The sequence below is a fragment of the Neomonachus schauinslandi genome, chromosome 10 (genome assembly GCF_002201575.2).
Source record: "Neomonachus schauinslandi chromosome 10, ASM220157v2, whole genome shotgun sequence".
Taxonomy (NCBI): Eukaryota; Metazoa; Chordata; class Mammalia; order Carnivora; family Phocidae; genus Neomonachus; species Neomonachus schauinslandi.
In genome coordinates, this window is record NC_058412.1 from 2,221,391 (window position 1) to 2,236,527 (window position 15,137).

Here is a 15,137-nt window from a genome sequence, read left to right on the forward strand (position 1 = left end):
ATTACCGAGCTAAGGACATTTCAACTGCAGTCTTCTAGAGACAAGTACTTCTGTTACTTCCCTAGAGGTGACCTGTTACCAAGAACAATCCCAGGCAAAGTGTGACACCTGAGGATCATCAGGTCCGCAGGGCTTTGTCGATCGACTTCCCGGACCTCGGACCTCCGGAGGCCCTTGGCTAATGGGGGTGGGGTTACTGGTGTACTAGCACTTCTGAGAGGCTGTGGACTTCTGTGGAGTGCACGGGATGAGCATACTGAAGGACCGAGGGTAGAAATGCAGCGAGTGTGTGACTCCTATCCCCCAGACCTCTCCTGTTCTCCCCCAGCCCTGACCTGTGCAGCTCACACACACTGACTGCAAATTCCAGCTCTGTAATTTACTAGCTGTATACATTTGATGCGTTCCCTAAAGTCTCTGTTCTCTCATTTGAAAACGGGGGATAATGACACCGTGTATGGTGGCTGTGAATACAGTGTGCAGCCTCTAATCTGGTCTGATACACAAGCGTGTTCCCAATGTCACATTACTGCTTTCATCCTGTACATGTTTCATGAAGGTTCATGAGAAGAACTGTGTTGCTTTTGGTGAAATATATTGAAGATGAGCAAATTATCAGTTTATGATAAAAATCAAGTGCATTCCTCTGTACCTTAAATATTAATATTTGAACAATTACCATTCATCCACCTGATAGGTGACCCATGTCTACAGATCAGATACTGTTACATAGGAAGAGTGACTTTGAAACTTTCCAGAAGAAGCCAGTGACCTTGCTTCATTATACGCAGTTGATTTTCACATTCATCACAGGCTTGCACCTTCATTTCATTCCCATGCTCCCTACTGGCCACCGGGTAATAATTATGAAAACCCTGGCAGCTGTAAGTGGTGGGGAGAGACAAAACCTTTCGCTAAATTCAATCCATTAATTCTTGATCAGCCAGACAGGTCCATAAATTCGTTTTACTTGCAAGGACTCTGCGGTAACTCTCCTTCTGTCACTTTATCATTAACTCCGGGAGCAGCAGTGTGGAAGGGAACAACTTTGCAGCCTGGGCGCGCTCATCTGTCTGACCTCGAGGCTTTCTGCCTCAGGTGCTGACATTCTACATTCCCAGCATAGGGTCCTTTTTAATGGGGGACTTTACACAATGTAGAACTAATATATATATTAAAGGAGAACAGATCTTGGCTGTTTAACTTCATCCCCTCCCAGACGGTATTCTGTCCTGGACCAGAACTACCCAGGCAGGGTCTCTTGGTCCCTCCAGGTCAAAACTGTAGATTCTCTAATTCATTTCCTTCATGCTGAAAGGGATCTTTCTCAGTTCCGTTACTACATCTATTGTAATTCTTCTCGACATCTGGTCCGTTGTTACTCAGTGTGGTCACTGGACCAGCCTCATGGGCATCACCTAGGAGCAAGTTAGAAGTATAAAATATTGAGCCTCAGCCCACAACTTCTGAAGTAAGAATCTGTATTTTACAATGATCACCAGGTGATTCCTTTGAATGTTAAAGTTGGAGAAACACTGATTTTTAAAAAATATAATTTTGTGTTTTAGTGACAAATGAAGAATGCATAGTTGGGGAATTCAGGACATGACATGTTTGATTTCAGGTAAGCATTTTCTTCTTTAAATAGCTTAAGATTTATGTAACTGTGATGTAAAACATGGGATTTAAATTGCAATGTATTGCAATTACATTGTTATAATTATACATATTGGTGTTTTTTATGAAACAATTCTAGCAGGATTCAGACAATCTGAAAATAATGTAAACCTATGGAAAAATTTCCACTTGAAATTTTGGGTATGATTTAAAGGTATAATATATAACATATTTCCCAGTTATTTAAAAATTTTGATTTTTATGTACTGATTATACTTTATAACATAATTGGCTTTAGGAAGTTTCAACTGGATTAGCGTTAAAGTAATAAATACTTATGTTTACCCAAAGTCTTCTGAGAAATCGAAGTTCTACATTTATGACTTTTTTTTAAAAATATTTTTTATTTATTTATTTGACAGAGACACAATGAGAGAGGCAACACAAGCAGGGGGAGTGGGAGAGGGAGAAGCAGGCTTCCCACGGAGCAGGAAGCCCGATGCAGGGCTCGATCCCAGGACCCTGGAATCATGACCTGAGCTGAAGGCAGACGCTCAACGACTGAGCCACCCAAGCGCCCCTACATTTATGACTTTTTAAAGATCTGAGGGAGAAAGAGCACACACACGAGTGTCAGGGGGAGGGGCAGAGGGAGAGGGAGAGAGGGTTGTGTAAGAGGTATAGAATTCCTATGCCATGACATGCAGGTTTTTTTTTTTTAATTCTCCTCCTAGAAAGGACCTTAAGGTTACAGATACACAAGGAGGGCTAGTAAATCAATCATATGAACTTAAGAACACCTATTGAAGATCATCATGCTAGTTATGAAGATCAAGGCGGCCTCAAGAGTACCCCCATGAGGTACCCTCGTGCCAAGATTCTGGTCTAATACCATTTTTCCAATAAAAGGAACCAAGTCTTTTTTGGAGAAAGGGTTAATCCCATGTCTGAGACGGACTGGTATAAAACTAGCCTGGATCACTTTGTGCTAGAAAGCAAGGTGTTCGGGGCGCCTGGGAGGCTCAGTTCGTTAAGCGTCTGCCTTCGGCTCAGGTCATGATCCCAGGGTCCTGGGATCGAGCCCCACGTCGGGCTCCCTGCTCCGCGGGAAGCCTGCTTCTCCCTCTCCCACTCCCCCTGCTTGTGTTCCCTCTCTCGCTGTGTCTTTCTCTGTCAAATAAATAAAATCTTAAAAAAAAAAAAAAAAAGCAAGCAAGGTGTTCACGGATGAATGGAGATGATGGGGTGTGGAAACTCATTAAGAAGGTATTGTTTCTGGGGCGCCTGGGTGCTCAGTCGTTAAGCGTCTGCCTTCGGCTCAGGTCGTGATCCCAGGGTCCTGGGATCGAGCCCCGCATCAGGCTCCCTGCTCGGCGGGAAGCCTGCTTCTCCCTCTCCCACTCCCCATGCTGTGTTCCCTCTCTCGCTGTGTCTCTCTCTGTCAAATGACTAAATAAAATCTTTAAAAATAAATAAATAAATAAATAATAAATAAAATATTTTCATAATGATTTTTTGTTTTACATTTAAGTTTTTATTGTTTCTGGGGCGCCTGGGTGCTCAGTCGTTAAGCGTCTGCCTTCGGCTCAGGTCGTGATCCCAGGGTCCTGGGATTGAGCCCTGGGTTGGGCTCCCTGCTCGGCGGGAAGCCTGCTTCTCCCTCTCCCACTCCCCATGCTGTGTTCCCTCTCTCGCTGTGTCTCTCTCTGTCAAATAAATAAATAAAATCTTTAAAAAAAAAGCGGGGCGGGCTAATGTTTTAAACGTCTTCTAAAAGTTCTGCTGGCCAAAACCGAGTGTGACAGTTTGAACATCAAAGCGAAACACTGGCAGAGGCTGACTGATAGACCGTGTATCTGAGCAGTCATGAGTCCGTAATACACACAAACAAAATGGCTGACAAAGTAAAAGTGTGAAGGGCACAGATTACATCCCTCTTGAGACTGGTGACTCAGTCCTGTTGGTACTGATTCATTTATTGCACAGTTAAATAAAGAAACCAGTAAATACATAAACACCAGTTAGTAGGCATTTCCTAACATGGATGTCAGCAAAGTGATCCATAGTTGTGACTTAGAGCCTAAAAACACCTGCTAAATGTACACATGCAGCATTCTATCAGGTTCCAAGTTTTAAAAATTCAGCATATTCCATCAGGCTTATAATAATGTATTGATTTGAAGGTTCTCTGTGAAATCTACTTAAAAATATGCCTAAAAAAAGTTAGGAACACTAGAAGGATAATAAGAGAATACTATGAACAACTCTACTCATGTAAATTCAACAAGTTGAAAGGGAGCAATTCCTCTAAAAACACAAACTGCCAAATCTCATTCAACATGAAATAGATAATTTTAAAAACCCCTAAAAAAGGAAATCTCCAGGCCCTGATGATTTCATGGCAGAATTCAAGTAGATGCTTGAAGAATTAACAACAATTCTCCACAACCTTTTCTGGGAAACAGAAGATGAGGGAACACTTCCCCATACTTTCATTTTATGAGCTGGTATTAACCTAATAACAAAACCAGACTGTAACAGTAGAAAACAGAAAACTATAGATCAATGTCCTTCATGAACACAGACACAACAAAGTCATCAACAAAATATTAGTAAATGGAACCCAGCAATATTAAAAAGAATGATATTCCATGACCAAGTGAGGTTTATTACAGAAATTCAAGGTGGGTTCAATACTTGAAAATCAGTTAATGCAGTCCACCATATTAACAGGCTAAAAAGAAAAACACATGATCCTAATGATTGATGCATAAAAAGCATCTGACATACCACTCAAGAAAAAAACTCTCAGGAAAATAGGGATAGAGGGGATCTTCCTCAACCTGATAAAGAACATCCACAAAGAAACCTAATGCTAACATCACACCTATGATGAAGGACAATGCTTTCCCCGAGATGGGGAACAAGGCAAGGAGGTCCCTCTCTGACCACTCCTACTCAACAAAGTACTGGAAACCAGAAAGAACATCACTGAATACACCTCTGCACTACTTTGGTAGAGTGGGGAAGGGATGAAAGGACAAGAACATGGTTTAGCAAGCATGTTCAAAATGACTGCCCAGGTAAGATTAGAAGAGCAGCTCTACTTTTCTTTCTTTCTGGAACAAGTTTCAAGTTGACTTTTCATTTTCCAAGAAGATAGTGGCTTTTTTTTTTTTAGCATTATTAGCAAAACATATCTAACAAATCTGATGAACGTGGGGCACCTGGGTGGCTCAGTGGGTTAAGCATCTGCCTTCAGCTCAGGTCATGATCCCGGAGTCCTGGGATCCAGTCCCGCATCGGGCTCCCTGCTCAGTGGGGAGCCTGCTTCTCCCTCTGCTCCTCACCCTGCTCGTGCTATCTCTCTCTTTCAAATAAATAAAATCTTTAAAAGAAAATCTGATGAACGCAATCATACCTATCACCTAATGTAATGTTTTCAGCATTTTTCAGTGCTTGGCCCGTAGGGGACAGTGACTGTTAAATCTGACAGATGAGGAAACTGAACCTCAAGTAGATGAAATTCTGTGACCACAGCCAGAGAATCTGACATAAATTTTTCCCTGTCTGGAAGGCTCTTCTCCCTGGTGAATAGCTCCTACTTCTCTTCTACATCTCAGGTTAATTCCCTCTTTCAAAAACTTCTCTGACTTCTCAAAGCATGAATCCTCCTTGTCCCCTTTGATATGGGAAACAAAGGCAAAAGAAAAATTAAACTTCCTTACTACTTACAGCCCAGTGACAAGTCCTTAGAACAGGCAGAGTGACCTTCCTCTGGGAGCTTGGCTGCCATGATGTTGACACTTTGCTAAGGGCAAAGTTAGCCCCACCCCCCAGGATCCTGTGAGTCTAATTTAAACATAAAGAAATTCCTTTGCAATTTCCCCCAATATGTATGCTGACAATCATCCCCGGGGAACATGGCCCACCGATACACATCTGAAGGGTCTCATGACTCAGGTTTTATTAGACAGTAATAAACGACCTTTTCCCAACAATAGCTAGCCCCCTCAAGGTCCTGGAAACCTTGCTTCCAAATTCCTTAGAGACTAAGCTATGGCTAACCCTCACCAAACTTGAAAGTATATAGTGGGCCACTCCTCATGACCCCAGTGCAGCTTTCTGCCCACAGTCCCTGTCCGCGTGCTTTAATAAATCCACTTTTTTGCACCAAAGACATCTCAAGAATTTTCTCGGCCCTTGGTTCCAGACCCCAACATTTCCACAACACCCTTCACTCATTTTACTGCTTGTTCCCATAATTTGTCGTTATATATGTATACCACTATGTGAGGTCTTCTTTACTAAAGGGTAATCTTCCCGAGGGCAAGGATTCAGCGGGTTCCACTCAATCACTAGCACCTAGCGCAGTATTAGCACAGAGTACATCATACGTATTTGTGAATTATGTTTTCAGTTCCTCTCTAGGGCACAGAGTCCATCTCTACACATGAATGTGAAGTGACAACGTGGGCGCAAAGGTAGGCACTTTTCCAGTAAATGCGTTTTTGTTGAACCGGGTTTTTGTGCCATCCCCCAAGCTTTCATCAGTGTGCTGGCGCTTGGTCAGGCTCTGCCCAGCTGGACAAACCCTCTCCGCGCTGGGGACCCCCGAGCCCGTCAGCCCCGGCTGACTCCGGCTGTCCATCCCCGGTCCACCCTCCCAGGCGCTCTGCCCCCGCCCGCGTCGGGGACCCCCGACCCCCTTACCCCCTCGCCCCGCCCCCGGCAAGCGTCGCCGCGAGCCCTCCCCAGAGCGTTTGCGGACGTCCCGCAACTGTCCGCCGCACCGAGCCTCGGACCCGAGGGCTAAGTGTTTACGGCCTGAAGAGCACGTTTAGTCGTAAAGCACTCCGCTGCCGAAGCGCTGACAAACGTTACGCCATTTGGTTCTCTAAAGGCTCAAACGGAATCGGAATCTCAGGTCCTTTCATGGCCTCAGCGGGGAGGTGAGAGTCTTCGGGTTAAGTGGGTGTTTTTTTAAACGTCCTCTCTTCGGGGCGGAGTTGCTTTTCGCGGGGCCCCGACTCCCGCCCGAACTTCTGCAGCTGCCCGGACCACGTCAGCCAATCACAGCAAAGAGGAGCCGCGGCGGTCGGAGGAGAGTTACCAACGCCCTTGTCCCCGCCCCCACCCGGCCTCTTCCTGGGACTCTCTAGGCTTCGACCACTTTTCAGCGGTTCTTCCGGTTTCTCTGCTCGCATTGTTCCCGCCTCTTCCCGTGCGCCGTCGGGATTTGAGGAGCTCTCGCGAGACTTGGGCCTCTTCCTAGGCCGGCGCTCTTAACAAGGTATGTTGGTGGCCTCCTCTGTGTTGGACTTTTCAGCCGACTCTGAGGAAACCACGTTTCGGAGTCCGCCCTGGACCGGCGGGCCCTGCTCAGCGGGCGGGGATACGGCCGATTACCCAGGCTGTGTACCCCGATGGCTTCTGCGGCGTGGCGCGGGGCCGGGCCGGGGGCCGGAGGGGGTCTGCAGCTCGGGGCCGCGGAGACCTCAGCTAGGACGCTGTGTGCTTGCAGGAGAAGGCCATGTTCAGTTCGAGCGCGAAGATCGTGAAGCCCAATGGCGAGAAGCCGGACGAGTTCGAGTCCGGCATCTCCCAGGTGAGGGGGGCAGGGCCGGCGCCCCGGCGGCGTGTCAGCCCCCGGCCCGGCTCCTGTCCCCCCCCCCCCGTGTCCCCCGGCAGCCTGTCACCGCCCCCCCACCCGCGGGAGTCCCGGCGCGCGTCCGGGAGGAGCCCACGAGCGCCGGCGGAACCCCGCGTGCGCGGATCGGGGCCCCCCGCCGGCCGGCCGGTCCCTGAGGGTCAGCTCCTGCTGTTTTCCCCTAGGCTCTCCTTGAGTTGGAGATGAACTCCGACCTCAAAGCCCAGCTGAGGGAGCTGAATATCACGGCTGCCAAGGTGAAGTTGACTTTACTGGGGGGCGGGTGTTCTCTCCACCCCACGCCCGGGACGGCTGCTTGTCAAGAATGTCTGCAATCACGTTTGGGAACTTGCATCCTGGCTCGTGAGCACGTGTCAGAGCCACCGGGCCTGTTGTGCAGGGGGTGGGCTTGCAGGATTGGGGGGTGGCCGCGGGGCTTCCTAGCCCCTGCGCTGTGGGCTCGGAAGGGGAGGCCTGCCGCAGTGGAGTAGGGAAGTGGGCAGAGACAGAGGGTCTCTGAGGCTTGCTCCTCTGGACTTGGCAGTGCGTGCGTCCGCGCCCCGCACAGCGTCACCTTCGCTCCTCACCTGGTTGTAGCGTTCACTCTTCCACTTTCCCCAGCAGTTGTACGGTGGGCCTGGTGTACAGATGATCAGAAGTTAAGTTTCCCAGATTCCTGTCTTTGGCTCAGAAGCTGCCCTGTATTTGCACAGACGGAGAGTTTGCAGAGAACAGCCAGCCTCATTTTGGGTTGCAAGCAAGTTTGTGTCCTGTAGTGCAGTGTTAGGCTTGCATCCTTTGGCAAGTTCATGGACTTGTGTGTGTCAGATCTGCCCGGCGAGAGGAAGATGGACGGTGGGGTTGTACCAGCCAAGGACAAAGAGCTGGAAGATGATTTTTTAAAGGACCTCTTAGGACAGAGGTGTCTAGTGCACATGACTGATAGTGTTCACGTTGAGTGTTTCACTAGGGTTGTACTTGAATGGAAAGAATGGAGGGTATGAATTGAAAATAATGTTGGTTTTTTTTTTTTTTTTTTTTAGGAAATTGAAGTTGGCGGTGGTCGGAAAGCTATTATCATCTTTGTTCCCGTTCCTCAGCTGAAATCTTTCCAGAAAATCCAAGTCCGGCTAGTCCGTGAATTGGAGAAAAAGTTCAGTGGGAAGCATGTTGTTTTTATCGCTCAGGTATCTGTTGTACTGTTGAATGTTTTATTGTGGGAATTTTTAAAAATCACCATGTTTGAGGGGGAAAAAAATCACTTTGATTTTGTGCTTGCCATATATCAAAAAGATGAAGTACAGTTTTGGTGTTTAATGTAAAAAGGTTTTTTATGCCCATAACGGCAGAAATGTAGTGGGTTGTTTACAGAGGAATCAAACTAGATGTGTGCTTGGTCTGAGCCAAGGTTTTTCTGCTTGCGATCCACACTGGAAGTGCGTCAGTCGTGGACTTCGGGAGGCGAGCAGAGGCCAAGGAATATAAGTTCAGATCTGGCCTCGGTGCTAACAGGTCTATGGGAATGCAGGGCCAGACTGATGAGGAATTCAGTAGTGTTCTGGCTTGGTAGGCATGTTTCCTCCACTAGGCAGCGGGCCTGACGGTGTGGTAGGTGTGCAGGCTTCAGGGGATCAGTAGGAGCTACTGAGAAATCAGGAGTCATCAGAGGACTTCTCAGCTTGTTTGCTCTGGGTTGGTTGACTTTCACACACTTTGAATTTATTTTGTTACTGCCTTTTTTTTTTTTTGGCTTTTAAAGCATTTTGACAGTTTTTAGCTTTCTGCCACCTTAAGGTTTTTCTTTTTTTTTTCCATGATAATTTTTACCTTACAGAGGAGAATTCTGCCTAAGCCAACTCGAAAAAGCCGTACAAAAAATAAGCAAAAGCGTCCCAGGAGGTGAGTATTTTATCAGCATCAAAAAAGTGTACTGTAGGGGCATCTGGATGGCTCAGTGGGTTAAGCTTCTGACTCTTGGGTCTCTGCTCAGGTCATGAATTCAGGCCCTGTGTTGGGCCCACTTTAGCCTGTTGGGCTCCCTGCTGGGTGTGGAGCCTGCTTTAAAAAAAAATAAAGTGTGTTGTAGACCATTTAGTACTGACTTGATTTGCATGATTTTTTTGCAGTAAGAATTGCAGTAGGTTTCTGAAATTAAACAGTGATAGTTTAGGAAAGCTGTTCACATGGGAATTTTTACTGAGTAAAAATTGTTGTGTTCTCTGTAATTATGTATAAATGTATTAAAATTCTGGAGGTAAGAACTACGTGTATTTACGTAGGTAGTATAAAAATAGGTCACTGGGATCTCAAAAGGTGAGACTCTTTCCTCCGGTTCTTTGGGCAAAGGATAGGAACAGTGAGGGGATGGTTCGTGTAGTGCTGAGGGATTAAACGCACCAGATGTAGTACAGTGTGCTGGGAGGTGTCTTTTACTTTTCATTTTTGCTGTGAATTAAGGCTAAGAAATTAGGTGGATTTTCCTGTTGCTGATGTTACAGTTTGAAAGTGTTCCTGCAGTTGTAGATGCCAATGGACAATGTTCTTTAAGCTTGATTGACTTAAGTTTATCTGAATAACTCAGATATTGAGCGTTGTTGGTTCCTTGATCTGGGCCTTTCGGTGTTTTGTGGAAGTGTGGTTTCACAGAGTTGGATTAGTGGATCCCTGCAGGCCCTGCCCTGGGGACCAGCTTGGGAAAAAATATTCTAGCGTCTCTAACTGCCAGATAGGTAACAAGCTTATCCAGTCTGGACTTTGTATTACTTGTCCTAAAAGGATAAGGAAAAGTGATCCAGGGCTTGGAAAACTGCTATTTCAGCTAGTGCTGGTAATGCTGGGATTTTAAAAACTCAGTCTTGTTTGTAAAACCACTAGGAGTTCGTGATGGGACTCTGGTGCTGTGGCCAGATGAGTGTTGGGGGAGACTGGAAGGACAGGTGCCAGAGTTTCTGGAACTTGAGACGTACAGTTCAGTACTTTGAACCTCTTTTTTTTTTTTTTTTAAGATTTTTTTGTTTATTTGACAGCGAGAAAGAGAACACAGGCAGGGGGAGTGGGAAAGGGAGAAGCAGGCTTCCTGCGGAGCAGGGAGCCCGATGTAGGGCTCGATCCCAGGACCCCGGGATCATGACCTGAGCTGAAGGCAGACGCCCAACAACTGAGCCACCCAGGCACCCCTACTTTGAACCTGTTTTATGGGCAGTTGGAGTAACATAAGAATTTAGGGATTTTTTGGTATTCTGGATAGTTTGTGAGACACCAAATATAGGAGATAACCAAGCGCGTCTAGTCTGTTAGAGCCCGAGTTTGTACTTCAAGTATGAAAACAAACCCTGGCTTTGCATCCAGTGGACTCGCCCATCCAAGCCCCTCATCCCAAACTTGTGTTTTCCACATTTTCTCAGGTGATGATGTCACTGGGTTCCTGGTGACCTAGTCTCCACATTGGAGGCCTTCTGTTAACGTAGGCCAAGCTCTGGGCGGCAGGCGTAGCGGTTCTGCCACTTCCCACTGCCTGCAAACCTCTTTTCCTTCGTCAGTACTTCGCTTTCTCCTACACGGGTTAGATTCTGAGATTTACTTGTTTGGGTTTCTAGACTGTAGCAGGGTTTCTGTTACTTTTCCTTTGAGGCATTCAGTTCTCTGGCTGGTGATTATTAGAGTTGCATTGCTGTGGCTCCCCCCTTGTAAAAGACGGTGTTGGAATCTGAGAGAAGATGCTAAGGCTAGCTTTGATGCCATTCGGATTTGTTTTAAAGGAGACGACAAATTCCGTATTTGTGTGCCTTCCTAGTAATTTAATTAATGGGTAGCAGTGATCAGTCAGTGATCAATCAGGCCATCTGTGTCATTTGCTTTCTGGAAGGTGATGTAGGCTTTAGGAAGTGGATTTCCCTTGAGCTTATTCTCTGTGGCCGTGGAACGGAAGACTTTTGCAGGCATTCGAGAGCCCCTAGAAAGTGTGTGGTGCGTGTAGGAACTGCTGGATCTAAAATGCAAAGGAGTGGAGTGTAGTATCCCATCTGCTGAGGGTAAAACGACCTGGGTGAGTTCCCTACTATAAGGTCGCTCTGTAAACACTGGAAATAACCACCTCTTCACTCTCTCATTCTTGGCATCTTGGGGTACACGGCAGATACCCCCATAGTTTGGAATATGTTGAATCTTGCTGTTGTCAGGCAGCCAGATAGAGATAGGTTGTGAACTTGAAGTGCCACCAGGAGAGGAGTGAGGTCACAGCAGCAGTTTGTGTGATGGGGTGAAAATGGGGGCCCAGGCAGGGCTGCATCACAGAGCTGGTGATAGAGCAGTGCCTCCCTCCTCCTAGAGAGTGAGAAGGAATCTTAGAGGTGTTTTGGAGACCATGGAGAGCTCTTGAAGGATCTTTTCCTAATAGGTTGGTGATCACGTAAGTTTTAGATTAATTTGACAGCATTGGAGAGGGATGGTTTTGGAGATGAGCGAGTAGTAAAGGGGCTCCTGTAGCAAGTTGGTGGAGAAATCATGAGTGAAGATAAACCTGAAGAAGTGCGTGAAAGTGAAAGACCTCATTAATCTCCCCTTTCCTGGAGATGATCACCTGGAATGGCTTGGTGTGTGTGTGGTTTGTAAGGTTTCACGTTTAATATACCCCAAGCTTTTGAAATAAACAGAATGCTTGTTACCCTGTCTAGTTTGGCAGTGGCTCTGGTATGATCCATTAAATGTAAATAGCCTGTTTGAAAACTGGTGTTAACTTGGTTTCAGAAACCGGGGGTTTGCTGTTGATGTTTTTGACTTTTGAGGGGCTCCCAGGAGGGCAGGCCTTCCCTGATGTCTTTCTTTTGTCACTGTATTCTTTCAGCCGCACTTTGACAGCCGTGCACGACGCGATCCTGGAGGACTTGGTTTTCCCAAGTGAAATTGTGGGCAAGAGAATCCGTGTGAAACTGGATGGCAGCCGGCTGATCAAGGTTCATTTGGATAAAGCACAGCAGAACAACGTGGAACACAAGGTAAGGGGTGGCTCATTGCCGGAAGCTTCAGACACAGACGAGGGGGAGAGACGGCATAACCCCTCTCCATGTACCATCAGATCCAGCGGTAGTAAACTCAGCCAGCTTTCTTTCCATCTGGACCTCAGCCCACTTCCCTTTGGATTAGATGTCAGGTTTTATGGTGGGGGATGTTTTGAAAATTAGGATTCTCTGCCTTTTAAATTATTAGGAAAATAGAAGTAAAATCCTCTTAGTGAGATGGTATATCCTTTGGGGGTGGGATGGTAGTGTTAGAATCCGGGAGGACTGTCCCTTCGCTTCATTCTCGGTGAAGCGTAGCGGATGTGGACGACAACTGGGCTCCCTCATGGACTCTTGTCTGTGTGGCCCAGAGGAGCACCAGGCTCTGGCACCACGACGTAGATAGAGCCCTGTCCCGCAGCACTGTGGGTGAGCTTGTCCCCAGGCTTGTATCTTCTTCATCTACTGAGTACCTGGTTGCTGAGGGGAAAAACCATGCAGGACAATCTCACAAAACCGTTAGGCTTTAAAATGAAAGCGTGTGCTTAAAAGTTTTGTGATGAATTCTTTCTTTCCTTGTAGGTTGAAACTTTTTCTGGTGTCTATAAGAAGCTTACAGGCAAGGATGTTAACTTTGAGTTCCCAGAGTTTCAGTTGTAAACAAAAATGATTAAATAAAACTTTCACAGTATTGTTTTAGGCGTCTTCTTCAAAATTTCAGAGGTGTCACTGTATAACTGTCTACATTACCAGCAGCTCCCTGCGTAGGCTGGAAGGTTTGAACAGAGAGGGTCCCTGTGGGTTATACCAGGCAGTTAGATGCACGGGGGGGATATATTTGTATCCGGGGATGTTGTAAGAGGTATAATCCTATGGAATTGCCCCAAGTGGCTGAGTATTGGCACTTGGACAAGTTCAACCTCTAGACCACACAGGTACTGGAGCCATGGATGACAGGATAACTTAGCCTACGGCCTGGTCCCAGCGCCGGGCTCTACCTGAATGCTGGGTCTCCTGGGAAGCCTGCCTAAAAGTCCAGCCTAAGAGAAAGGACAGGTTTCAAGATTTTTTTTTTTTTATTTGAGACAGAACAAGAGAGAGAGCACATGAGAGGGGGGAGGGTCAGAGGGAGAAGCAGACTCCCTGCCGAGCAGGGAGCCCGATGCGGGACTCGATCCCGGGACTCCAGGATCATGACCTGAGCCGAAGGCAGTCGCTTAACCAACTGAGCTGCCCAGGCGCCCCGAGAAAGGACAGGTTTCAGAAGCACCTGAAATCAGGCCAGCAGTGGTTCCTTGGAAACTGTGTGATAGAAAGTTCTCCAAGAGCAAAATCTGATAGTGTTCTCACTGAACTTTTTTATTGTGAAAGACCCACGTACAGAATTTACCATTTTATCCTCTCAGTTCAGTGGCCGCTAGTGTACTTGTCTCCGCTGTGCAACAGACCCTGGAGCACCTGATGGTGTCGGAAACTGCTGGTGCAGCAGCCCCTTGTCCCTCCTTCGGATTCCCTGAGTTCACACATTCACCATCGGTCCTAGGTAGACGGGACCAGTCAGGTGTGAGGAGATGAGACATTGTAGTCTACGTGTAGCCGCCCGACTACTGAGTGGAAGCACAGCCGATGATGGGCTTGCGTTTGCGTCTTCCCTAAAGGGTCTTCGGAGAAGCCTTTTATCCACATGGCAAGTCTAACGGACACCTGGTGAGCTGTGTTCTCGTCACCCAGCTCCAGCTGGTGCTGTCTTACCGACCCTGTTGAATCTGCTCCCACCCCCTTTCTTTGCTGGGGATTTTTGAAGCAGTAGACGTGTTAAGTTTAGTAGGAGTCTTTTTTTAGCAGATAATTATTAAAATCCAGTATCAAGTGAGCCAGTTTTTAATTTTTATTTTTTTATTATGTTCAATTAGCATACATCATTGATTTTAATGTAGTGTTCAACGATTCATTAATTGCGTATAATACCCAGTGCTCATCACATTATGTGCCCTCCTTAATCCCCATCACCTGGTTACCCCATCCTCCCTCCCTTCTGTGACCCTCAGTTTCAGTTCCCGGAGTCCAGAGTCAGGGTTTGTCTCCCTCTCTGATTTCTTCCCATCCAGTTTTCCCTTCCTGCCCCTATGGTCCTCCATGCTATTCCTTATGTTCCACATATGAGTGAAACCATATGATAATTGACTTTCTCTGCTGACTTACTTCACTTAGCATAATCTCCTCCAGTCCCATCCATGTTGATGTAAAAGTTGGGTATTCATCCTTCCTGATGGCTGAGTAATATTCCATTGTATATATGGACCACATCTTCTTTATCCATTCATCTGTTGAAGGGCATCTCGGCTCTTTCCACAGTTTGGCTGTTGTGGACATTGCTGCTATGAATGTTGGGGTGCATATGGCCCTTCTTTTCACTACATCTGTGTCTTGGGGGTAAATACCCAGGTGTGCAATTGCTGGGTCATAGGGTAGCTCCATTTTTAAATTTTTGAGGAACCTCCACACTGTTTTCCAGAGTGGCTGTTTTCCAACTTGCATTCCCACCAACAGTGAAAGAGGGTTCTTCTTTCTCCACAACCTCGCCCACATTTGTTGTTTCCTGTCTTGTTAATTTCTGCTATTCTAACTAGTGTAAGGTGGTATCTCACTGTGGTTTTGTATTTCACTGATGGCTAGTGATGTTGTACATTTTTTTCATCTATTAGCCATTTGTATGTCTTTTGGAGAAGTGTCTGTTCATGTCTTCTGCCCATTGAAGAACCAGTTTTTTAAGTTGCTAAATCACAAGACATTAAACCAAGTTTTAAAAAATTAATCACGTGGCTTTCACTAAAACTAGTATTTATTCGTGTCCATTTATTTTTTTTATTTTT

At 46.4% G+C, this 15,137-nt stretch overlaps 1 protein-coding gene across 1 annotated transcript; it reads left to right on the forward strand.

Moving 5' to 3' along the window:
- Positions 1-6,804: 6,804 nt before the first annotated feature.
- RPS7 (ribosomal protein S7) lies at positions 6,805-12,955 on the forward strand. The gene is made up of 7 exons (XM_021697317.2): positions 6,805-6,910; positions 7,142-7,225; positions 7,453-7,524; positions 8,311-8,454; positions 9,102-9,166; positions 12,111-12,261; positions 12,847-12,955. The coding sequence occupies exons 2-7, from the start codon at positions 7,151-7,153 to the stop codon at positions 12,922-12,924; spliced, it is 585 nt and encodes a 194-aa protein (XP_021552992.1). The 5' UTR covers positions 6,805-6,910; positions 7,142-7,150; the 3' UTR covers positions 12,925-12,955.
- Positions 12,956-15,137: the final 2,182 nt, after the last annotated feature.